General features: G+C 42.7%; 1 protein-coding gene across 4 annotated transcripts in view; it reads left to right on the plus strand.

Moving 5' to 3' along the window:
* Window positions 1-9,714, plus strand: part of PTPRB (protein tyrosine phosphatase receptor type B) — a 63,560-nt gene extending 53,846 nt beyond the window's left edge. For 2 of the 4 annotated variants that reach the window (XM_032105313.1, XM_032105316.1), the window contains 4 exons: window positions 133-296; window positions 1,410-1,545; window positions 3,946-4,066; window positions 4,870-5,157. In XM_032105313.1, the coding sequence (XP_031961204.1) occupies window positions 133-296; window positions 1,410-1,545; window positions 3,946-4,066; window positions 4,870-4,901 (453 nt within the window). In that variant the 3' untranslated portion in view covers window positions 4,902-5,157. Of the gene's footprint in view, window positions 1-132; window positions 297-1,409; window positions 1,546-3,945; window positions 4,392-4,869 lie in introns of those variants that run through there. The other 2 variants (XM_032105315.1, XM_032105314.1) reach the window with 2 other exon arrangements.
* Window positions 9,715-24,700: the final 14,986 nt, after the last annotated feature.

The raw sequence follows: 24,700 nt of genomic DNA on the forward strand, positions 1-24,700 counted from the left end.
CTTCTGCTGCAGCACAGTTGCATCGTGCCTGGCTCTGCTCTGGTAGAAGAGATACCATTTTCTCTGAAGGTACATGTTGTATGTTCCCCTTCCTCTCTTGTCCTGATGACCCAGACTTTTGAATCCCAACAGGAAGAGCAGCTTGACTCAACAAGGCTCATTCGTCACTTCCACTACACTGTATGGCCAGATCATGGTGTGCCAGAGACCACCCAGTCCCTGATTCAGTTTGTCAGAACTGTAAGAGATTATATCAACAGGACCCCAGACACAGGACCAAGTATTGTACACTGCAGGTATGTGCAGCAGCAGCAGGTCAGTGGCACAGAGCCCTTGTGCCTACCCTTGGGAAGATCCCAAATGTTCATCCCTGTTAGACTATGGGCAGCTACAGAATCTGAGAGATAGCTGATGGGCTTAACTCTCTGGATGCATCAGAGTAGTATTACCAAGGCACATGTATTCACCCACAACCTCACCCTGGAGATACCTCAAAAATTATTCTTAGGGAGCCACTGTGTCTCTGTGGGACCACTGGAGAGCACTAAAGTGTCAGCAGCTGCCATTGCTCATAAGCTTTTGCATTCTTAAATTGCCCTTATGCTGCTGTTGTGGCCCAACATTTGAATCACAAAGGGGTGTTTTAAAAAAGGTAAGATTTACCTGGGGTGAGTCTATGTATGGATGTTGAGACTAGCTGACAGATCCATCCATCCCTTCCCCCATTCCGACTGAGATTCCCTTTTCTTACTACCTTTTCTTGCTCTTCTGCTTTTTCCGTCTCTGGCAGTCACAGGGCTGCAGTTTACCCTCAGTTCTGTGGTCCACCCCTACACTTGCATACAAAAAAGACAAAACTGGACTGGCCTGATCTGTAATCCACCAGCCAGTTGCAGCAGAGTGCAGGGCTACAGAGAGAGAGAGAGAGTGAGAGAGTGCAGTTGGTGCTGTATCTTCTGATAAAGCCATGTGTTCTCTGGTACTACCTGATTGTAGTATCTGACCCCTCAACCATTATATGGGCTGAGGCTTGTATCTTACATGACCCTGCCTGTGTCTGCCTGTACAGCATGTGCTGCAGCATGTCAGGTGTCTGCTGTGTCCCACAGCTGCATCCCTGGAGAGAAGAGGTTTCAAAGTTAGCCAGTTTCAGTCTTGCAGTGTATCTCAATGACTGGGTTAATCCAAAGCAGAAAGCAGTGCAGGCAGTAGCAGAGATACCTCTACCGTTGCTATCCTTTCCTCCTTCCTAAATAAATTCATTATAAAGTGTTATAAAGTCCCAAAGATGCCATTTGAACAATTTGCTTCTCACCCTAGAAATCTGAACTTTACAAAAGTATCCCGTGAAGATAGTGAATGCTTTGATCCATCTGCTTTTACATCGCTTGGGTTGTTTTCTTTTCCAGTGCTGGTGTTGGCAGGACTGGCACATTCATTGCGCTGGACCGAATTCTGCAACAGCTGGATTCGAAGGACACTGTTGACATTTATGCAGCAGTACATGATCTAAGGCTTCACCGTGTTCACATGGTTCAGACAGAGGTAAGGTTTGGATAGCCTGCTATGCAGCAACAACAGCTACAGTATATAATAATCTCTCATCCTAAAGGCTCTCAAAGCACTTTGCACTTACTCCACTGTGGAATACTAGTTAGCTGTATTTTAGCTCTGTGAGAATTTCCAGTTCATTGGCTCTCTTAGAGAGAGGGTCCAAACCATAACAAGTGGCAGGTATGCTTCCTGCAGATTTCTCCCTTTTTTGCCCTGGCCCACAATCACCCCAGCAGCATTAAGCAGCAGACACTTAACAGCGCACTGTTGCTTTACTGCAGAGCCCAGTAAATGAGCTTTAAGTGGAGATACGTCCTTCAGGGATGGGTTTGGAAAACAAGCCTAAACCAGACAGATAGGTTGACATAATAGGAAAGAGGAATGCAGGACAGAGAAAATTAGATGTATGCAATTTTAAAACTCTAGCCACTGTAACCTTGTGCCTTTGCAGTTTATGTTTTATTGAGCTGCTCTGTCATTTTCATTAAAATTATTTTGGGAAGTTGATTGGCGTTCTCCTAACATACTATGGAAAAGCAAGTACATTTATTCTCAAAGTGCAGAAGAAGTAAATGTTTTATATTTCTTTCCGTGCTTTTAAAACTGCAAGAAAATCATGTTATACTGATAGGACCTAAACACTTAGGAGCTGATTTAATAAAGATGTGTTGTAGAGGTAGTCTTTACATTTTCCTTGTGAACCATTAATAGAAGAATGAGAACAAGTTTGATGGGTCTGCCTGTAGCTTGATGCTAATGGAGCTCTTTGCTGCAATTTGGAAACAAATCTGTCAGTGACAGCATTTTCTGATAGATGTAAAAGTCTTATATGGGTATAAAGAGAGGCCCAGCTGGGAACACAAAACAAAGGGGTTCCTGGAAATATCTTAATCACAGAAGACCTTCTGTTGGAAGAGAGACAGATTCCCAGCCTGGTCTGGGCATCTTCAGAGATCCTCCTACATTCCCATCATCCACAGTCTGCAAAGGCAGACAAACATCTCAGGAGGGTGGCTCTTTTTCCCTAGCTGTAAAAAAGAGGCAACTGCCTCAAGAGTCTAAATTTGACTTACAGACAACAGAAGTTGTGTGTTACAAAGCCTACCTTTGGCATGAGCTTGACATGACATCTAAGTCAAAAGGCAGCCAGATCTGCACAAAAGTCAAAGGCCACAGTACCATCATACTTGACAATATTCAGTCACAGAAAAACAGCAGCAACAAAACAATGTCCCTGCTTCAGACTTGGCTCAACGCTGTTTAAGACAAGAGACTGCAGGTGGAGACGTGCAAGGGAAAACTCTCTGCATCAGCTCAAAAGGCAGTGTGCTACAGCAGCTTTAACCATTCCAGTCGAAAATGGTCTTTGCCAAAGAAAGTCTCTGTGCTTGGCCAACTTTCCGTCGCATTGGTGGGTGGGGTGCAGGGTTCTGCTCCCCAGAGACAGCAGCTGTATGTACATAAAGGCAGATATCCTCACTTTCCCAGAGCCAGAGCACTGGGAAAAAGACACAGAGCAATGGCCAAATTTCTTGTGGAAAATAAGAAAAGGTGTGATGGGAGAAAATACATATACTTATTGGAGAAATTATGTTTTTGAGGTAAAGTAACATTAAAAAGGTACACCTTGATATATAAACATGCTCGGCCTAATGTTTGGGGGCCATGTTACACTAATCAAAAATTATTGTGACCCATGTCATAAACCACAAAGAGTAGCAAATCATGAAAGTTCAATGATCTATTCTGTTAAGATAGTTTGGTGAGTAGTCAATAGCCAATAACATGCTGAGCCTCCTTACTTTGGTTGTGAATGTCATCTTAGCTCCGTTCTATGAAAGGCACTCTTCAGAAGAGACTGTCATTTGCTGCATTGTCAGAAACAATCTTAGAACTTATGCTGGATCAAAAAAATACTGATTTTTTTTTCCAGAGATTTAGGTTTCTCAAGGTTGTCTGAAATATTTATATGTTATTATAAAATTCTGTGGAAAATATTTATTTTCAGAACAAAAAAAAGAAAATGAGGAAATTGTCTTTTCTGCATGCTTCCCTGTACATAGTAATTCTTCTACATGTACTTTATACCAAAGCATTCAGAAGTAGCAGCTGTCCAACACAGTACCATGTGAAATTGCACTTTACAGTTGTTAAAGCTTTCATTCAAGGCATGATCTGTCAAAACATACTGTGTTCATTTATGTTTTACTGGTGTTATTTCTAAAGAGAGGTGATCACGAAAGTTTAGTATATTACTAGCATAAAAAGGAGATCAAGTCTTGACACCACCCTTGATTTTGTGTGAAGGAGTTAGCTTGTACTGATTTTTCGCAATACAGAAAATTAAATTATGAAATTCCTCAGAGTGTCTTAAAAACAAATCTTTTGCAGTGTCAATATGTGTATCTACATCAATGTGTGAGAGATGTATTAAGAGCCAGAAAACTTCGCAGTGAACAAGAAAATCCCTTATTTCCAATATATGAAAATGTGAATCCAGAGTATCACAGAGGTAACTGCAAGTTTATCAAACTGTAAAATGTTTCAAATGCAGTAGCTCACTGACAATGTAATTGAGAGGGAATTGTGCTATCCTTAACCATTGATATTTCTTTATTTCCTGGACCTTCATTTGTTCTCTCTGCTCTTTTCATTCTTGCAGTTCTGTCTTTATTTCCTTCATTAGTAGTCATTATAACAGCACTTCCTGCTCCTACCTTACCTTTATGCTCTCCCTGTCTCACACTTGATGGTTCCTGTGCTGTCAGGATATCATGATATTGGTTTTACCCCACAAGTCTTTACATCATCCGCCTTTAAGCAACTAAGGCCACTGACAGCACTCACTGGGCTCTTCTGTCATTCATAGCGTTCGATTTCTCTCTGCATCACCCTCATCTGCTGTTGATTATATAGGCAGCCTTGGGAGATTTCCCATCTGCCTTGACTGGAAAATACAGGTGTCCTAGGCTGTGCTCTTTCTTTCTCCCCAGATCCCAATCCATGTAGGCTCCTTTTCCTAGCCTGTATCCAGTCCTTTGCTAATAAGAGTTGCAGGGGTAACAAACCTGGCACTAGCACTGCCCTTCCCCTCCTGTTCTCATGGCCAGAGGACCAATGTGGAGAAGCTGTAAGCAGAGGTGACCTGTGTGCCTTGGTAGAGCAGATTCTTGAGGGATATGGAAGTTTTTAGAGTCAAGACAGAAAGATCTCAGTAGCTCCACAAATTTGGACATTAGGCATTAGGGTTATACGGTAAGAGATCAAAATAATTTTCTTGATCTAGCCTGTAGAAATCAGAGTTGTCATCAACAGGTAGAACAGGCTTGGAGGAGGCCAAGAACTGAAATATCCAGGTTCCATACATTGAGAGTCCAAGCAGAGATGGGATCTGATCTTTAGCTGTCACATCAGTCACCAGCCAGTGCTGCTGCCACACAGCCACCTCTCAGAGCACTGCTGAATCTGCGTTGTTTTACTTTTTCTAATCTCAGTTTTCCTTGCTTTCAGATGCTGTTTATTCAAGGCACTAAGAATGTTAGAGATACCTGCTTTTGTGAACACATTTGTTAACTAGGGGGTTCGTTTTGGTTTTTTTAATGTATGTATTTCATGCACCAGAAAGGTGCCAGACCTTTTGGTTGAGACTGTGTATAATTTATTGGTCTGGTGATTTTTTTTTAAAGATATATAATTTAAATGTAATAGATATTAATGTATATAATTGTATTTTGGCATTATGTAAATATGTATTTTTTCTATATTGTTGATATTAATATTATGCTTCAGATAATACTATTTTTTCTTATCACAGTTTTTATAAACTGTTCTACATAAACTATTTTAAATTGTATGGCTAACAGGACTGCTGTGTTTGGGAAGCTATTGGCATGACACAGGAAAAATCCTATAAGGAGAACCTCATTTTTAAAAAATATTTCAGTGTTTGTGAGATGAAATAAGCTACTATTAAGCAAGGGAACAGTAGTCCTGTATAGGAATTACAATGCTACTCTACACTTTAAACTTACCGCTTTTCATCTGACAAAAATGGGTATAAACCGTAACACAGTGGCATACCTTTTACAGAACTCATTGACAACCAAGTAAAACAGGGTTCACCTCACTAGAAGCAACTGTTTCAGTCTAGTGTGACATAGTAGAAAAATATCAAACAACATACACTGCAGTGAAGTCTAGCAGACCTTTCTCCCACCACATACTTTGAGGGGAGAAAGGTCACATTCTCATTTCATTACACTGGTTTAAGAGAGCAGAATCAGACCACAGTTTGTGTCTGTGTACTTTCACATGTGTATAATTTGAATTAAGAAAGATGTTCAAAGAAACACCTCAGACATTTGTGCTAACAGATCTGTGAGGATGTGAAGTCTGGCAACTTCCATAGCTCATTAGAAACAATGCTGTAGCATGACAGCCAAAAAAGTAGAGGGACTGCAAACGTATTGAAACAAAGACATATAAAGGTATATATTCCACCATCTACACAACTGGCCTTAAGCTGCTTGCAGCATGGCTGCTTTGCCCCAAGTGTTGGTATCCTTCAAATGCCATTTGTTTTCACAAAGAGACAGTTTGGCCCCAGAATGTCTGCATAGAAAGAATTTTCCACTAGAATGTTACCTGATGTCACCACCGCAAGAGCAGTTGGAATGGAAAAAGGATCATCAGGGAATGTAGGCTGGCAGAGCTGTGCTGATCATAGAACCATCAAATGTTTTGGGTTGGAAGAGACATTAAAGATCATCTAGTTCCAACCCCCATGCCCCCAGGCAGGGACTCATTACTGAAGACATGTGGTGATTAGCAAGAAGTACAATCCAAGAGCACTTACCAGATATCCTGCCCAGCCAAGTGGATTATGCGCAGTGCTCTCTCCTCTGCAAAGAGGCATCTCATTCAAGGGTCTAAACACTCTGTTCAGCTATTGCTTGTCTTTATAAAATGCTCCTCAAACAAATAGTGAAGAGGCAGTAACAGTTCCTCTCCGTCATGAAAAGAAGGGAGGGCTTTGTAGTTCTTTCATACATCTACCCATACTTTTCCTAGAGAAAACTGAGCTTGTTGCTGAAGACAAGTGCCTAAATTCCACTTCTGTTTTTGAGAAAAATAAATATTTCTGAAGGCCTTCTGAGAATCAGTAAGTAGCTAACTAAGTGCCTAACGGAGGAACTCCTGTGGCACAGCAGGACTGTGCACATCCATGTCACTCTAGTTTTCCTAGAGAGAAGGTAACAGCCTGATAGTCGCTCTTCCTATTCCATCTGGAATCTTATCCTTTCTTGACCAAATAGCCTCACATGCCTCAGAAGCCACCCTTCAAATCAGCTGTCACTGCTGCTCAAAACATGTAAACTTAGTTAATCTTTTTAGGTGTTTCTGTATGAAAATACTGCTCATCCCTCCTGCACATCTTCTTTGGCACCAGACAAACCTCAAAATTCACCACCCTTAATGGAAACTGAAGAAGAAGGGAACTAGCATTAGAGTGGAAGACATTTTCACAGAGGAAAGTCTAAGCAAAACCACAAAGAAATGCCTTCATTTCTCTGTTTCCTTTGCTAGATGACTAGGTTAGCAAGCAAGGACAAAAGAGCATGGCATCTTTAGATCGATCGTTGGTCGTGTTAGTAACTGCTGGACTTAAGGCATCATGAGAACTGCTGTTGTGTTACATGCACTGCATTTGGTCCTTTCTTTTTTGCAGGGGTAGCCGAGGAATGACGATCACCATGTTAGTTACCAGCAGTACAATTACACTGTTAAGACACACCAAGTGTACCCTATAAAATACCTCACACTCTATATCACTGTGCCATTTTTTAATGCTGAGGGAAATGGAGCTCACTCAATACTAGATGACCTGAGTAAATCAGCAAAAGTCTGATTGTATGCTGTGTGTGCATGTTGTTCATCATTCTCAGAAAGACACACATCATCCTGCAGTTTATTTTATCACTCTCAGCTCCCTTGTCTGCATCTACAGAGTTCACAAATGTGTACCCAAAATGATGATGTCATAGCAGACAACTTGTTTCATCTTTTCTCTCAGCTAATACTGGACACAGTTCATAAGCCTCTTCCTCCTCATCACTTCATAACATGACAGATGACCTTAAACACTCTGGCACGGTGCTCTTGAGCAGCTTTACATTTCTGCCCAAGTAGGTCACACATGAGACCGTATACACACATTATTGCTCTGGTTCTGCTCTCTAGCCAGTTCTGCTCATATGAAACCAGTGTAAATCACAGAGAAAAAGTAAAAAAGTTTCTATGTAGCATTTTGTTAATATACAACACCTACTTCTCAGTATAAGTAATTATATTTACTGTGCCTCTAAGCTGAATAACAGGACTGATGGGGAATTGTTAATGTAACAAGAATGGATTTAAAGGAGCTTCTGTGTGGAACAAAGCTCTTAAGGAAAAAGACATCTTTTGAATGTCCTTGATGATATTCAGAATTCCCTTCTTGATGTTTCCCAATAATAATGTTAGAAAGCAAGGCTAGTGTTGTTGCTGATCCATAAGCTAAGATTTGCACACTTGGAGCCCATCCTTCAAATCTCTGCATTGTTCACAAAGCTACCTGAGTACTTTCATGAAAGTCAACTGGAATGCTTGCCTGAAGAAAATACCATTCCACTTCTGAAGCACTTGCAGGGTTGGGCTTTTAGGTTAATTCAAATTTTTGTATTGAAAGTTATTTAATAATGAAAAAATTGTAATAAATATTTTTTTAATCTGTGCAATACAATTAAAAGATCCACTAGCAATTGTAGGAAAAAAAAAAAGATTTTACATAGCTGAGTTGATAAATGATGTTTTTTGTTACTAATGGAACACAAAAGTAGGTGAGAGAAATAGGCATACTGTGAAGATGTCAAAAAGTGCAACTTTATACATTTTTCTCTGCTGCTATAGTTATTTAGCAATAAATAATGCCTAAAATGCCAGAAATATTATTTTGTGCCATAATAAACTATGAATTTCCTTTCAGTTGTAGAACAGAGAAAAGAAAATGTGTGAGCTTCAAGTTTGTATTATGTATTGTATATGGTTATTTATGCATTGACTTTGAAAGCAGAAAGTTAAATACTAGACAGGTAGGAGTACATGAGCACTTAGCAGTGCTCCTCAGCCTGGGATTTAGTATATGGGCTAGAGGGATGAGAACAGTAACCATCTAATCACTATATCAGCATCTCTCTCCAAGGCCACAGATCAGAGAAATGCATCTGACACTCAGAGGTACAGCTTACTGCAGCCACAGCTTCATGTCCAAGGAGTGCCTTGGCAGGTGCTTAACAATTATTCAGGTTTCTTTCAATACTTCAGACATACAGTTTGTGTAAATAAAATACAATATAGAATGACCACCACTCCCTCATGGCCATGTCACAGATGCCTGGGCTCTGGAGCTCTGGGACCTATAATCCCAGGATGCTGAACTTCGGATTGATATGAGTGCTCACCCCAGTATTTGGGCAACTCGCTGTAGACCCCACGTCTTCAACTGTCCCCCTCAGGCTGACAAAGTCAAACTCCTGACTTGCTGGTAGCACCACCATGGCCAAAGCAAACTGGTCTGTGAGGTCAGTGACCTCAGTGACAGCTGGTTCAAAATGGGATTTGTTTTTTAAGGCTGGCAGGAAATACTGGAGACCAGGGACTAGCTAATTGAGAAAAAACTATGGAATTGGGACACACAGTGTCAGTGATGCAGACTAATAACCATGACAGTTTAGTTGTTTCTTCGTTTATTTGAAAGCTAAAGAAATACTGTAAGTAACATCAAGATGCTAAATATATATTGCTCTACAGCAGAGCAGTATACCATAGTGAAAACCCCCCAGTTTTGAAATTTATGTGGCTAGCCATAAATCCTTTGCCAGCGCCTGGAGTAAAAAACATCTTCAGTACATATTCCGTGCTCATATGCAATATAATTACTTATAATTGTGTTCCTGACAAACACTGAGTGAACACAGAACTGTGCTACTATTGTCAATTTAATTTATGCATTTAAGTATATTTTTATATTTTTAGCTACAGTCAACAGATCAAATATATTTGAGTGTATTTTACACATTTTTATAAATACTTAATGAATAAAACATTCATTTAAAAAAATCACATTCTTGTCTTCTGTTTGACTGCCTTTGCATTATGGATTTTGTTGTCCTGCTGCTCAGAGAAAAGGTCATAAGTGAGTTTGATTTCAGTTGAGACAGTCTTCAGAAAACATTAAATTCATCAGAAGCCTCAGCCTGTTGGGGGAAAGGGGGCTCTGCTGTTGCCTGCTGGCCAGATTAGTGCCCATGTGGAAAGATACCGTTGTTCCCTTCTCCTCCCTAGTTCTGTGCCCTCCTTTAATAAACCAGATACTGTCCATTATGCAATGGATGTTTGGAACCACAGTGGGTCTTGACCTTGAGTGCCTGTTATTTTAGAGATATTTTGCCAAGCAGTTGTACCAACTAGCGCTGCACGGCAGCTCAATCACTGCCTGCCCCTCAAGGATCTGAACCACGGTTTTTAACAAACGTATTTCTTCTCCTCCAGCTCTCCACAGTTCTTAAAAACTAGTAGCATAACCATTCTTGTGGGGTCAGGGTGCTTGGCAGTAGCGAGCTTACTGCCAGGGCTCTGTCTCAGTTACTACTTATTGGTCATCAGAAGTGTTTAAGACAAGTTTATTTAAAAGAAAGAATGGTTTGTTGACTTGTACTGTGAACTGTTTGCTGAGGGGATGTGTAGTGAAGGCTGAGGGAGTTGTGAGAGTTTTTTCTTCATGATATAAAAGTTTATCTCTGAACTCTACTCTGTCCTGAAACCAATGTAGACACAAAGGAGAAGTGATAATAATAAAATAATGTACAGTTAATATCTCCACACAAGAGAAACAAGGCCAACATTGCAGACAAGGATAGATACATATATTTTTACATGGTACAGCAAGGAAACTGAAGAGTCTCTTCAATAAGAACACAGTGGTTGATTCAAAATATCCCTGGAATCTAATTTTTAACCATAATATTTTTATATGGACTTGATTTGTACCTGGGCTTCATACCTATGAGCTGGCAGCTTTGTCTGATAAGTCATTTCACATGCCATAATTTCAGTTTTCTGCTGGTGCCTGTCTTCACTATCAGTTGCTTTATTATGCTCAAAGTAGCTGCTGGTGTCAGAGGTCTTATGGCAGGCAGGACATGGCAATGCCTGTATGTCAGCAAATAACACAACTGAAACTTTCAGATGTTTCTAGCCAAGGCTTTGCGCAACACTCTGGTACAATACCACTCCTAACCTGTGGAAAAAAAAAAAACCAACAAAAAACCCCCAGGAGAAAAAGAGGAAAAAAACCCAGCATTTCAATTGATTTGTGGAGAACTTGCAAAAGCAAGAGGCCCTTCTCTTGTTCTCAGAGTAAGTACTCTGTGGGGCTGGGGGATGCTCTGCAATGGCTGCACAGGCCATGGGCAGGTTGGGAGGCAGCCGTGGCGTGACTGGGCTGGACTGATCCCTGAGCCACCCTTGGCCTTCCCCTGGAAGTGACCTGCTCTTGATTCTCCTCAGGCTGAGGCTGCAGCTTCTTGGGGTCTGGCTCCTGCAGGTCCTGGTGTCCTCTTTATACCCCAGTTGGGTGCTTACTGCATCATGCAGAACCTCACTACAACGAGCAGCTTTCCTTGGGATGAGAGATGGTCCCAGGTCCTAGAGATCTGGAGTAGTAGTCAGCAGCACGGAGCAGGTGTGAAGGCACCTTGGTCCAAGAGGGCAAAGCTTTTTGTGAACCTCAAACCCTTTAAGTCTCCAGGGAAAACATCACCTCAGCACCTGCAGCTTTGCTGTTGCAGAGGCCCTGGGACCCCCAAAAGATGCTAAAATTCCTCTGAGGGCTTTCACTGTCCAGGCAGGGTCCCCATTGTCAGCGCAGCGAGGGTACAGTCCAAGCCCAGTTGCAGACTGCCCTCCCCACCCCTCTTACTCAAATTCCCAGTTGGGAAGGGTAGCAGAAGCGTGTCCTAGCCAACATAGTGCTCCAGGTGGGTGCACACAGCTTCAGGGTTCAAGGAGAGAGGAAACTGCAAGGTAGCCCAGCTAGGATTGAGCACTGGCATGTTCCTCCCTCCATCACTGAGCTGTGGGGCCACAGCACGTGGTGGGGACTGTAGAGGCGTGTGATGGGGACACACCAGCTCTACCAGTGCCCCCATCCCAAGGCTACGGGCGTCTGTGCACTCCAGAGGCCCAGAGCATGAGATCAGTGACAAGAGCTGGGCCAAGAGCACAACAGCCATGGCCTTGTGCAGCAGCCGAATGCCAGGCACCGAGCACCGCTGGCAAGTGCTGCAGCAGCTTGGCCAGACATCATAGTACACAGCTTTTTGCACACTCATGCCAAAATCCCTGCCAAATCACACACAGTGTCCTTGCTTGCCTTTGGTGGTTGCTTGCTGATGTTTGCAAATCAAACTAATAGCAGGTGGAGCAGCTATTTCTTATCGAGGATAAAGACAGAGGTTTCCCGCCCTCCCCACATCGGTGAGGCCACACAACCTGGTTGGCAGAGAACACCAAAGACCTGCAATTTTATTCCTCTCAGGACAAGAAGGGGCCCAAACCTGGGTATTTCTGTCCCTAAAAATCTTAACATGTTCAAGAAGAGGAACTGTTCTTTCCAAAAGATGGGGCAGGTATAATGGGGTGAGCTGAGTGAACCCCTCCTGGAGGTTCATGTCTCCCGCAGCCCTTTTTCAAAGGTTGGGTCTCATGGATGTTTTTCTATGTATCTATCTAGGCTGGGCTGGTTTGCACAAAGCCTTAAAATGATGTGTTTTACTAAGCATCCTCATGCATGCGTCCAAAACTTGGGCAGAAGAAAGCTGAATATGGGCCTAATATAACACCTTCATAAAAACCCTTTGATGGGTTATCAGGAGAATAAATTTGGCTTTGATCTGGTATTTCTTTCTTGTCTCTTAAGTCCTTGTCTCCACTTCTGGCTCAGAAATGATTGCTTTGCCCGTGTGATGTGGAAGCCAGATATCAGGATGGTATTGAGTTATACACACCATATACAGGCTGCACTCAAGAGACCAAGCTGCTGCCTACCCTGGCTCCCTCCAGCTCCTCAAACACATGGTGGCCTATGGCATCTCAGGTCTGAACTATCTTCTGGAGAAGCTCACTGACTGAGGAGAAAGAGCAAACACCAAGTGTCTCTATGTGATCACACAGCAACATTTCCATTCAACAGATGTCTATCTATCCAGGGTAATCATCCCGGACTGCCCTTATGACTGCTTATGCCCAAGCAGGAATCATACCCCAGAGGTATGTCTCTCATCAAAGACACAGAAGGTCAATATATTGACAGCGCAGTCATCCTTAGGAGAGTTCTACAGTGCCTAATGTAGATATCCATGGGCTTAAAAGAACTGGTTACTATTCCTGTACCTCAGTTACAGGATGGACTAGGAGTTGGGCCACTTCACCCTGCTCAGTGGATATGATCACCTCCTCAAAGGCTTCAGATCCTTGTATCTCTGTGGGAGCTGCACTATATTTTTGGGATAAAGCTCTGAATTTAAGCAATGCCTTTTGGAGTTACACTCAGAAGTCTGAAAACCCAAACCCAGTTCTCAGACTAGTTCCACTTCTTCCCCAGGACTGCAGCTGTTGAGCATGAGAGGTTTGCAGCTGAAATGTCTCCACTGATCAGCAAAGTAGCAGAGTGTTGGGGGGAAATAGTGGCAGAGGCCTCTTCAGAGAGGAAAGCATCCACACCAGGTGGCTTTGCAGGACAGTAGCACTAGACCCCTGCATTGGTCTGCAAGCATGAAGGAAATAGCACTGACTAAACACTCATTTGCAAATTCTCCCTGTCCTTGGCATAGTCATACATATATATCAATAGGAACTGGCACATATTTCAAATCCGTTTGTTTTCATTGCCCCATGATGCAAAGTTATGTAAATAATTTTTACTTTGGAAACTTAATAATAGAAGTTTTAAAAATTAACTCTTCGCACTATAATCACAAGATCTCTCCCAGTCCTGTTTGATACATGGGATAAATGTATCAGGTTTTTGCCCAGCTCGAGCTTGAGGCTGTAGTGTGGCCAGCACAGAAAGAAGGCCCTCCAATTCTGTTTTCCATAGTGCAGAGAGTAAAGAATCTTGAAATTAAAAAAGAGACTGGGGGCATTCCAGATGAGAACACCCAAACTTCCTGGAAAATCAAATACAGACCGTATGGCCTGTAGTAAAGCTACCCAAATAGGTTTTGTATGAATGGAGCTACACTGTAAAAACACAGAGTAAAAATAATTGGATGCAGAAAGCAAAGTGAAGATGTTCAGAATGCTCGATGCATCTTAGCTAGGGAAAAAATGTTATGCATAGGAAAGACAGCTACAGAAAGGTCCATGTGTTAATTGGGGGCATTTCTCCTGCCTGTCAATGACTAAAGTTGCAGCAATGAAACCACTAGGAGAAAAAAATGGATAGCTGCAAAGGCAATAGATATATAATGTGCAAAGTATCAAACATCAGAAAAGATACGCACAAGACACCACGCCCGATAAATGCCAGCATCCCGTTTTCTTATCACTGGATCTAAAAGACACCTGGAGCCAAATTGTTTGTAAGAATCCAACTTTGAGAGAATGAACTGGCAGACAACTGGAATTAATTATGCCCAACAGTCCTATGCTAGGTTCTATGAAAGGTGGGAGAGTACTAAAAATATCTGAGGAGCCTGTTTCTTTACACATTGTGCCAATTAGATATGGTCAGGCTGTGACAAATTTTCTGTAAACATTCTGGTGAACGAGCAACTCCCCCAGCATCCTCCAGCAGCTCCAAGGGTGGCTGAAATCTTGCCTCTAAAATGCCAGAGCTTTCAATTACAAAAGTGGAAAAAGGAAAAAACAAAAAGGAGTGCTAGCATCAAGTATGTTGTGCTTGTTGAACCAAGGCAGGTAAGAAAATTTCAGATCCTTGACCTGGCAATATTCTTCATCATGGATTTCTCTTTGCTTGGTGGGATTAGATCTAAACATCTTATTGCACTGAGTCCATGAGAGAAAAAGGAGAAAAGACAGAAAATATGGTTAGTGAATTTTTTATTTTCTTGTCTAGAGAAGGTGCATCCATTTCAGTGGGGAAAAATGCACATACATCCATGCTGGGATGGGAAGGCAGCTAGGAAAAAGGATAAAGCCACCAAAGACCTCCAGCAGCATTGTGGTGACATCTTTTATTTAATTCCCCTTCTCTATCCAGCACACTCAGAGACCAGAAGAAAAAAAAGCCTGCGAAGGACCATATGGTGCGATCACAGAGGACGGTGCTGCTCCATGGTGCTCGGAGCAGGGGGCTGAGCTGACGAGATCCTGCAGTGCAGGAGCACACTCACCTCGCCCATGAGGTCCTTGCACCAAGGGGAGGCCCACTTCTCCTTCCTCACTCAGCCTTGCCAGGGAAAGCCACACTGGAACTGTCTGCCTGAGATGCTGCTGTGGAAGTGGCTCTCTCCCACCTCTTCCTTTCCGCCCCCTGTGCTGCCCAGTTGTTCCCACATCTCTCTGCTTGTTGGCACTCAGTTCAGCAGACTGGGGAAGTGACCTGTGTTAAAATTACCTTGTCATCAACAAAAAAATAGCTCTTTTTAATCTCCCCAGTTTGTTCCAGGAGAGAGTCTGAGGTTTTTATGCAGCCATGGGCTCACAGAGCATGGGTTGTCAGACATCACTGACTTTGCATCTCAGACCTTTCCCCACTCCCTTAGTCCAGCTGCACTGGCCAAACATGATCTGCCACTCACAAGTCCCTCCAGGCTGCCCCCATAAAATGAGACTGCAATCCAGCTCAGTCTCCAGACTGTCACCTATCCCCCTGAGGAACAGGAATGATGGGTTTGAAAAAAGACCAATCTAACACTGACTTTCCCATAGGTGCAAGTATGCCTAATGGCTGGGCACCAGCCTCAAAGAGGAAGGGACCAGAGAAAGCGAACAAAAAGCTCTGGGTGGCAGGAGGATGACGAATATTGGTTCATGCCCTGTATTATGCCAAGTACACGAAAGCCCAGCATGGTGAGACTTTGTACCCTGCATCAACCTTCTCCAGGGACATGGACAAGCTGAAAGCCTTGTTAGTGTGACCAGGTCCGCTTTGCTTCTGAAGTGCCACTTTACGTCTTCTAGTACCCACACACTGAAAGGGAGAATTGAATGCAGATGCTTTGCAAACGAATTTCCCATTTTTCTCCATATCCTCCTCCCTCTAGTTCTTATCTCAGTAATTAAATTATGCAGCTGAGGAAAGTGATTTGGAAAACAGATGGCATGCAAGATGCTATAGAAAACAGTGGTGCATTTTAAACCTTACAGCAGAGACACAGACAGATTTGGGTGGTATATGGGCCTTGAAGTAATTGAACTTCAAAGGCTGCTTGTGCAATGACCTTTAAGCAGAAGGAATGAATGGCCCTCCAGCCTTCAACTTGATACTCACAATTAAGTATCAAAATCAAGCTTCTCCACAAACATTGTGGCTGGTCTAATTTGCCACAGAATTTGGTGTGACCTAACCACATCCTTGGTACTTGACAATGGTAGGAAATATGAGATCTGCGTAAGATGGAACCCTGAAGCAAGCATTTCAGCCTAGCAGAATTCTGAGATGTAAGGGGAAAAGACACCAAAAAGAACAGCTCATTAATCTGTGTGAAGCTCTAAGTCCCTTCTTCCCCTGTCTTCCTTTCATTTAAGACCATGGCGGGCAAGGCTGGGTGAGGACAAGCTGCCACAGCTCCTGGCAGCGCAAATGCCGTGTCCCCAGACATGCTGGGGGAGCGCTGTGTGGTGGGAGCCCACTGCAGCACAGCCAGCAGGACAGGAGAACAGGAGCTCTTTTGCCAGCATAACTGAGGAAAGGTGTTTGCCAATGGCATTTGCCTCTGGATCTGCATTAAAAACGTCTTCACTCAAAACCCAGGTGGTAAAAGAGATTGCACTAGCTTGTGTTGGATGGGGCTGTGGCCTCTTTCCAGGAAAATGGCACAGTCATCAAATCCCACCCTCTGAACGGTGGAGGTCGCCTTGTAGTGGAATCCATCACAAGAGGAGCTGGGGAGCCCTGCAGCTGTTTCCACCATTGAACATATTTCCACACAAAGCTGGAGGTAATTCTCAGAGACGCTAATAAATTGAACATAAAGAGTTTAAACTATCCAGATAAATAATGGCAGATGTTTAGGGATGGAATAACAGGCAAAAGTATGAGTTGTGCAGTGCCTGCAGTTCAAAGAAAATGAGTTCAAACTGTGAGGGCATTGTTCAGAGGAACAGTAAGGGATAAAGCAACGGGGGAGGGAGGAAAAGGGAGGAAAAGCTGTCTTTCTTCCCTCGGATGTGTGAGTACCAACCCCAGCTAGCATGGAGAACTGCATCTTCACTGTCAAGCTAGCAGCCAGTGGAAGCAGCAGCAAGCACCACCACTCACAGCCTCACACCCTGGCCTGCACAGCCAGTTTTCCCAGAGCATTTTTAGCTTTTAACTGGGCTGCTGATGTGCAGAAACACTGAATTGCTCCACAAAACCTACATCTTCCCACAGATGCTTCCTGCAAGGGACAGGAACTGGGCTAGTCTCTGAGGTAGGAACTGAGGAGCAAGGATCCCTGCAGTTCATATCTGTCTCTGTTTCACTGTCCAGCCTTTCGTATAAAATATAACCTCTGCAGGCAGCAGATCAGCTTCCTGTAAAAGAAATTTTTGCTTCCCAGGGTTGTGAGGAGACATAACTCCAATTAATGACTCTACTGCCAGCCCTCTTCTTCCTCATGCAAGGACGGAGTACATTTTAATATGGTGCACTTGCCAGGAATTTACTCTTGTGAAAGAGGAACCAAACGCTTCACTGTCAACAAGACTGCAACACTTCTTATGTGGTTTTTTTTTCTCAGATGTCATAGGGTATAAAAGGTAGTGTTTAAAGGTAGAGGGACAAATTATCAGAGCACTTTTGAACTACATAATGAGTATTGCTAATAGCAATGCTTGACTTGGCAGCAGTGTTCAAGGTTATTTAGCAAAGCACAGAATGTACATCAGACAAAATAAGAAATTAATTTTAATATGTCTTTGCAAAATAAATATAAAAGTAATCAATTTGGCTTTTCATTTTTTATTTTGCCTTTTTGTTTTGGCTATCAATAAAAGCAACCTTGAAAATGTAACATAAGAAGAGTTAGAGAGGAGTGATGGAGGAACAATAAAATGAGGAGGAATGCAAGTCAGTACAGAATGTCTTTGATCATTACAAAGTTAATTATTGAGAAAGACAGCTCAGTGTGCATGAATACAGAATAATGATGAGTTTGGTAAACACTTACTGCACAATACATATGTATTTGTGTGCCTGGAGAGAGGGTGCTTAACAAGAAAGCAACAGAGGGAAATCAAAGCATGTGTGCGCCACTCCAATAGCAGGAAGCAGGGAAGGAAGAACTTCCAATCCATCTTACTTTGAGGCACAATTAGCACTGCAATGAGCTTCCACTATGCAGCCATACATCAGCTGTTCTATTCCTACAAAATGGGCTGTAAATCTATATAGGTATTATCACAAAAACAATTCCCACAATGTTTCAAGATAGGTCAAGGCATAATTTTAAAACTGACTTGAAATATGGAGATTTGCCTAAATCTTTTCAGTTTGCTTTGCTTGGCACAGAAAGAATTCTGTGGGCACATATGCATGTCCTGTCAGTGAGGAAGACAGGTTACCATCAAATAACTTGTGTGCATGAATATATGGCTTATGCCCAAAATAACTCTGGAGGAAAACCCCACCTAGCCTCAAACCTATTGACACTGACCCCAGTGGACATTGATTTGTTCACCCCCAGCGATGTCCTGCTTGCTGCATCCAGTTGTGCAAGCTTCCTTCCCCGGGGAAGAGTTTAGGCAGGGGTCCTCTGGTCATGCATGGGTTTGCAGCAGAGCTGAGCTGCTTTTTGGAAGCAAAAATCGGTGTGGTGGTTCTGATGTTGCAATGGCAGAGCCTAAAGCTGGCAGCAAAAGTCACTACTCTGCTTTACTGGACCCAGACAGGATGGGGCTATTTCCATTGGGTTCTGCCTGCTTCAGATCCCTCCTCAGGCAACAAAAACTGCCCAAATTGCTGTAAACAATCCCATGCAACACTGCTCTCAACTTCCCAGAAATTTCAACACAAAAAAGAATGGGAAATATATTGCTCTGAGCAAAACAGATGAAAAAAATAGGTTGAAACAGGTTAAAAGAACATGGTACCCCCACATGTCCCCAAAATGTCACCTAGTGACAGCTACTGGAGAAAAGGCTACAGTTTCAGCCCCAAAACATCAGCTAAATGCCATCAAAATCCCGGGTTAGCTAGCACCAGTGTGGTTTTTAGCAGCTATCTGAAGGCTTTACAGTCACAGTTTTGCCTGCTGAGATGTTTCCTCCCACCAAAACATTTGGTCTGTACCTTTTATCTTTATTTATTACCTTACATTTTCCAAGAATAGACAAGACATTTTATTCTTCTGCTAGTATTCTTAGTTCCTTGTATTTGTTATTGAATAACCTGCCCATCAAACTGGAGCTCATAAATCTCCTGATCTGGCATATCTTAAAAAATTCAATTAATTTGCCCTTTACCTTGCTATTTAATATCATGAATAAAGTTAGTGAGACACCTCATCCCACACCTGTGCTTGGTAGCTCACTCTTCATTATTGCTTTGTGTTGACGATTCTGCAGCCCATTTTCAGTCTCCTCTCTCTCACTGTCAGCCTGATCTCAATTAATTTTTTCAATAAGATCTTGGGGCATTATTTAAAATGTTCCTTATGATGTATTGCTTCCCGTATAGGTCTCCATTAGTAAAAAAGCAGGAAATTTCACAGGACACTATTTATGTTTAATACAGCAGGATCATTTACTGCCTGTGATTCACTTGTCCAGATACTCGCAGATTCATAACATATGCTCTATATTTTTGATAAGGATTGAAAATTAATCCATCAAAAGCAAGAGACATTAGCTTACTCCATAATTTCCTTTTTTTTTTTTTTTGCCTTTTGTATCAGACCCATTTTTCATGATTTTTCAGAAAAAAATAGGCTACCTGCTATTTAGGTGTACTGACTGTCATATATTTGGCCCTTCCAAACTACTCTCCCCCTGCCTAAGAACTGATTTCCCAAATATTTCACAATAATTTTTTAGTCATCTCAAACCTTATTCTTCAGAGGAATAGTGCAGGAAAATATAGCTCAGCCCTTTGAATTCTATGGAATGAATATTGAATTCTATGCCAAACCCATGCCCCTTCCAACGTTTCACATTCGCCCTTAGGTAGGAGTCCTCTCCCTGATGCCCCTGGGTCATGCTCCCACCACACAGCCCCACACCCTGGCAGTGCTCCTGATATCCAGGCCCCTGGCAAAAGCCAGATATTACATCCTAGAGATGCTGTTGGATGGACACAGCAGCGGAGAGTGGGTGGCTGCTCTGCTCCCTCTCCTGTGGGTACCACGAGACAAACCAGCCTACTGCAAGAGGGCAAAAGGAACTGATCCTGCTGTATGGGGTCCAAATAGCTGAAGTATTTTGTCCAGAAACCCTCAGGTGCTGAACAATTATGTGAAAGAGCTTACTGGCTGGTTTTTTTTCCAACTGCTTTTAGTGAATGACAATTGGCACGCAAATAAAAATATAGAACTTACGCTAGCTGAAATGTTATGGGAAAAGTTATATTACCAAAAGTAAAGTTTGATGCTCCATTAGCTCATTAAATTAAATTACAGAGGGCTTGCTTTTTTTTTTTTTTTTTAATGCAGTGTCAGAAGTAGTACTGCATTTCTGGGAGAGTTATTTTGGATTGATTGCTGTATGTGCTGTTTGGAGATTGTGTACTGTAGGTGTGTATGCAATTTCACAGCTATGCCAACATTTATTTTACAATAAAATTTTACCTGAAAATTACAGCTATATAGTGTAATGAGCTATTCTTTTCTCTTTTTATAGCATCTCCAGCCATGCATCCAATACACACAGAACAATTTTCTGGCTTACAAGACTTCAAACCATTAGACCACCAAAGAGCTGTGAATTAAATGCGGTGCAAGCAATGGCAGCATTCACGCTCACGTATCAAACCAGAACGAGGATTGCACAGCCTCTCAAATATCCAACTTTGGGGCTGATTCATTCAGTGGGTCTGTGACCTGACAAGGCAGGATGATTAATTGCACACATATTCCCTCCGAGGTTTTCCTGCTCATGCTTCCTGCAGCAAAGATTGTGAGCTTGACGGATCAGCATAGCAGCCTCTTAAGATGCCAGAAAGGGAAGCGGTTGGTTTCTGATTGAAAGTTAATGGAGGAATAGCAGCTGTTCCATGCTGAGGTAAAAAAAACCCAAACAAAGAGGTTTTGATTCTCAGAGAAACCACACACAGGAATAAGCTGATTTTTCAATAACTCTGGCTATGGGATTTCTGTCAGGGATTGAAAGACTATATTTGCATGATATAATAAGCATCATAATTAGAAATTCAGCTGTGCTTCCTTTCATCTGATTATTGAAATATAAACCATGGCCTTAGTGCTTTTCTTTTCTTATTAAACACTGTTCTAGGTGTCTCCTCTTTCACGTGTTTGTTCTTGGCTTTAAGATACTTTGTCCATTTAGACTAAAGTTTGCAGAAACCCTGATTTGGCAGGCAGCTCCCATATTTGCAGTGCTGAGCAAAGCTGCTTGCACAGCACTTCCCTTCTGTTCACAGGCAATCCACACACTCCCACTGTCAGACCAGACCCACTGCCAATTTTTAATAGTATTCATTTTTCAAGTAAGCCTTAGCAAATTGCATTAGACACCTCCTCAAGAATACTTAAGCCCTATCACTTTATCTATTAAAAGGTTTTAAACATTGACCAGTGTTTCCCCCACATTTCCCAGCTGCACTCTGACGGGATAACATACGCTTGATGGAGGCTCTCATGTTGCTTGTGAATTGAGCTGAGATGTGTGGCAGCCCTCTGTAGACATACCTGCTCCTGTGGGCATGACCCCACAGCCTGGCCCAGCAACGAGGGTTCCCAGAAGCAAACTGCAGACAGGGAACCCCACAGATTCAGCACCAGGGCTGGGGGGGGCAGAGGCAGGCTGAGCTGCAGCAGCAGATGCACAGAGAGCTCTAAACTCTCACGCCTCACAGACATCTTTGTTCTGTTCTAGGACAAATCCCTCAAAACACACCTGGAAGTGCAAGTCTGGAAACTGAGACCTGCACTACCTCCTCACTGTACTTCCCAACCTGCATCCTGCAGCACCTACTGAAGAGCTCCGTTGAAAACAGTCCTTCAAATCCAGCAGTCTGTGCTGGACCCCTGTCAAAGGGCTATGTTTATAGCAGAGATTATGGGAAATGATCTTCTAAAATGCCCCTGGATTCTCCCATGACATCCCTCATCTGCTCCGAGTTAGAATTAAGCTGTTCATTCAGCAGTTAAATTTTCTGACTTTGTTAATAACAATCTTGTCTGTTACTGGCAACACAGAAACACACAAGCAGGAAAAATGCAACAAAAAAATGCTCCTATTACTGCAACTTTTAAAATGAGCCTTAGAAACTAACAGAGAATGATACTGTATAAACAAATTGATTTAATTGCACTACATGAAACAGAAGGCAGGTCTTACTGAAGCAGAGCAGCAGACAGCATGCCAGAACAAAATTCCTCAAAGCAATGGCATATAAATATTGAACAAAATGCAAAAGCCAACTCTGCAGATGGCTTTGGGAAAAGCAGCCACTCTGGCTGCAAATATGTTTCAGAGAATACAACACAAAACCTGGAAATCTGCAAAGCCAAGGAGGAAATCAGTGAATAATCCGCTAGATGGAAATCCCCAGCTTCCACAATCAAGTACAGGGTTTGCAAAGACATTTCTAAATCAGTGAGGGACGGGATGGGACAGAAGAGTGAATTTCAGGATTTTGAGTTTTCCCCTTAGCATCACACACTGCCATGCCAGGCATATACCTACTGCTGGTCCTTGCATGCCAATTTAGATATTTAACTTGGGGTGTTAATCTCCCAGCAAAATAATTTAATATCATCTCTGTAGCCATTACTTTCTTCCAGAGGCCTTTGCAAATGGCATTTCCAACAGATTTAAATATATGATTGCCAATCAAGTGAGCTGCGTCCGCTCAATTTGCTTCTTGCCTTTTGCTCAGAGAACCAGCTGAACGATTCACTCACAAAAGCTTCTGAAGCAAAGCAAGAGAGGATTTTGTTAATCTGGATTTGTGAGCCCCAAACTACTGGCTTAAAATTTGATGATGAATCTGTGTCACTGTGTATTTCCTTCTCCCTTGGGAAAACAAAGGATGGATGGATGTAGAAAATCAGGCTTATTCCTCTTAACTGTAAGAAGTTACCAAAGAGAAATAAATGAGGAGAATTTGGCATTACCTTACCCAGAAAACCAAACCACCCCACACTGGCAGCTTTATGTGATTTGCAGAGTGTGAAGAAGTAACATATATATATAAAAAAATAGCAACCAAGCCCCCAAATCAGACACACAATGCAACGTTTCATGGGTTGCTGAGGCAAGAGAACCGCAGTGGATGCAAGCAAGGCTGCAGCAGTGAGACACAAGTGAAACAAAACACAGTGTCCTTTGCAGGACAGCTCTCTCAGAAGTTGGCAGGCTTTCTTCTGAGAGGCTGAGAGCTCACAACCTCTCTGCACCCAGTATATCCAGCACTACTCTTTTCAGTAGGCTGACAGAAGGTACCAGTGTGAGCTGGACAGCAGCCACCTTCAAAGGAGTGATGTTTAACACACAGAATTGGAAATTTTTCTCACAAGAGGTATTTTTCATCTACAGGACTGGAGGTTCCTGAACATGGGCAGCCAATGCCAACTGGATCTTTCATACAGAGTAATGTGCCAGGAGGCATCAAGTTCCTGCCTCTACAAACATATTTCCTTAACTTGCTTTGAAGGAACAGCTATCCCAGTGTGGACTGGGACCAGATAACATTCAAAAAGTCACATAGCAAGTAAGAAGGGGAGCGGGAAATGACTTCCAGTCACTCTGTTGCCCTTGCTGTGCATCACCCTCATCACTGGGCACCACAGTGTGCACAAGAGGTCTTATGGAAATCACTTCTAAAACACACAACACAATTAATCTGAAAAGGACACTGGGCAATTAAAGCAAGTTTGTCATTGCACCTTGTGCCAACTAAGCTTTCAGGCTTTCAAATCTAGCACTTTTCTCATCCTGAGGAAATATTTCTGCTATGTGTTAAAATCACAATGAAACCCAAGGTATTGACACATAATACTAAGAATATCAGAGATTAGTACAATGCACAGTGTGTTTAGAATTGCAGAATTGTTAATGTAGATTAAAATGCTTTGTCAGTAATCACTCACTTTCCTGACCCAGCCACATGGCTTTTCTTCTTTGCTGCACTCCAGCGCTGCCAAGCTGCACAGCTGGTCCCAGGGGGGGCCAGCCCTGCAGGGGCATCAACGAGTGCCATGAAACTGCTCTGGCCTCAGCTCCTGACTGTGGCATGCAAAAATGTGCCCTGGGAAACTGCCAGAAATATGGAACTCTCTGTGCTGAGCAAGTGGACTAGAGCTGGTACTCCCATCACACACAGCAAGGAGCTGGGGCAAGCAGAGAAACCAGACCCAGCGAGATTCCATGCCCAGAGTGCCTTGTGTTTTCTGGAGCATCCCCTCTGAGGGGGCCTTCATTGAGCTGGTGTGATTGGGATAGGCAGTTCAGCAGCAAACATCCACAGCCCTGCAAGGAGTTGATGTCCTTCTCTGGTGATGTGAGTCACACCATGACACACAGGCTCTCCTCAGCAGACACTCAGGTACTACACTGTTGGGGGAAGATGCTGGTAAAACATATTAATGTAAAACCACTACTGTAAAATCCTTGCTCCTTAGAGCCTGGAGCATTCATGAAGAGGGTACCTGAGAAGGGACAAGAAAAACTGTAGGGACTGAATACCACTGAGGCAATAAAG

Source organism: Corvus moneduloides, chromosome 4, assembly GCF_009650955.1.
Source record: "Corvus moneduloides isolate bCorMon1 chromosome 4, bCorMon1.pri, whole genome shotgun sequence".
NCBI classification, from domain to species: Eukaryota; Metazoa; Chordata; class Aves; order Passeriformes; family Corvidae; genus Corvus; species Corvus moneduloides.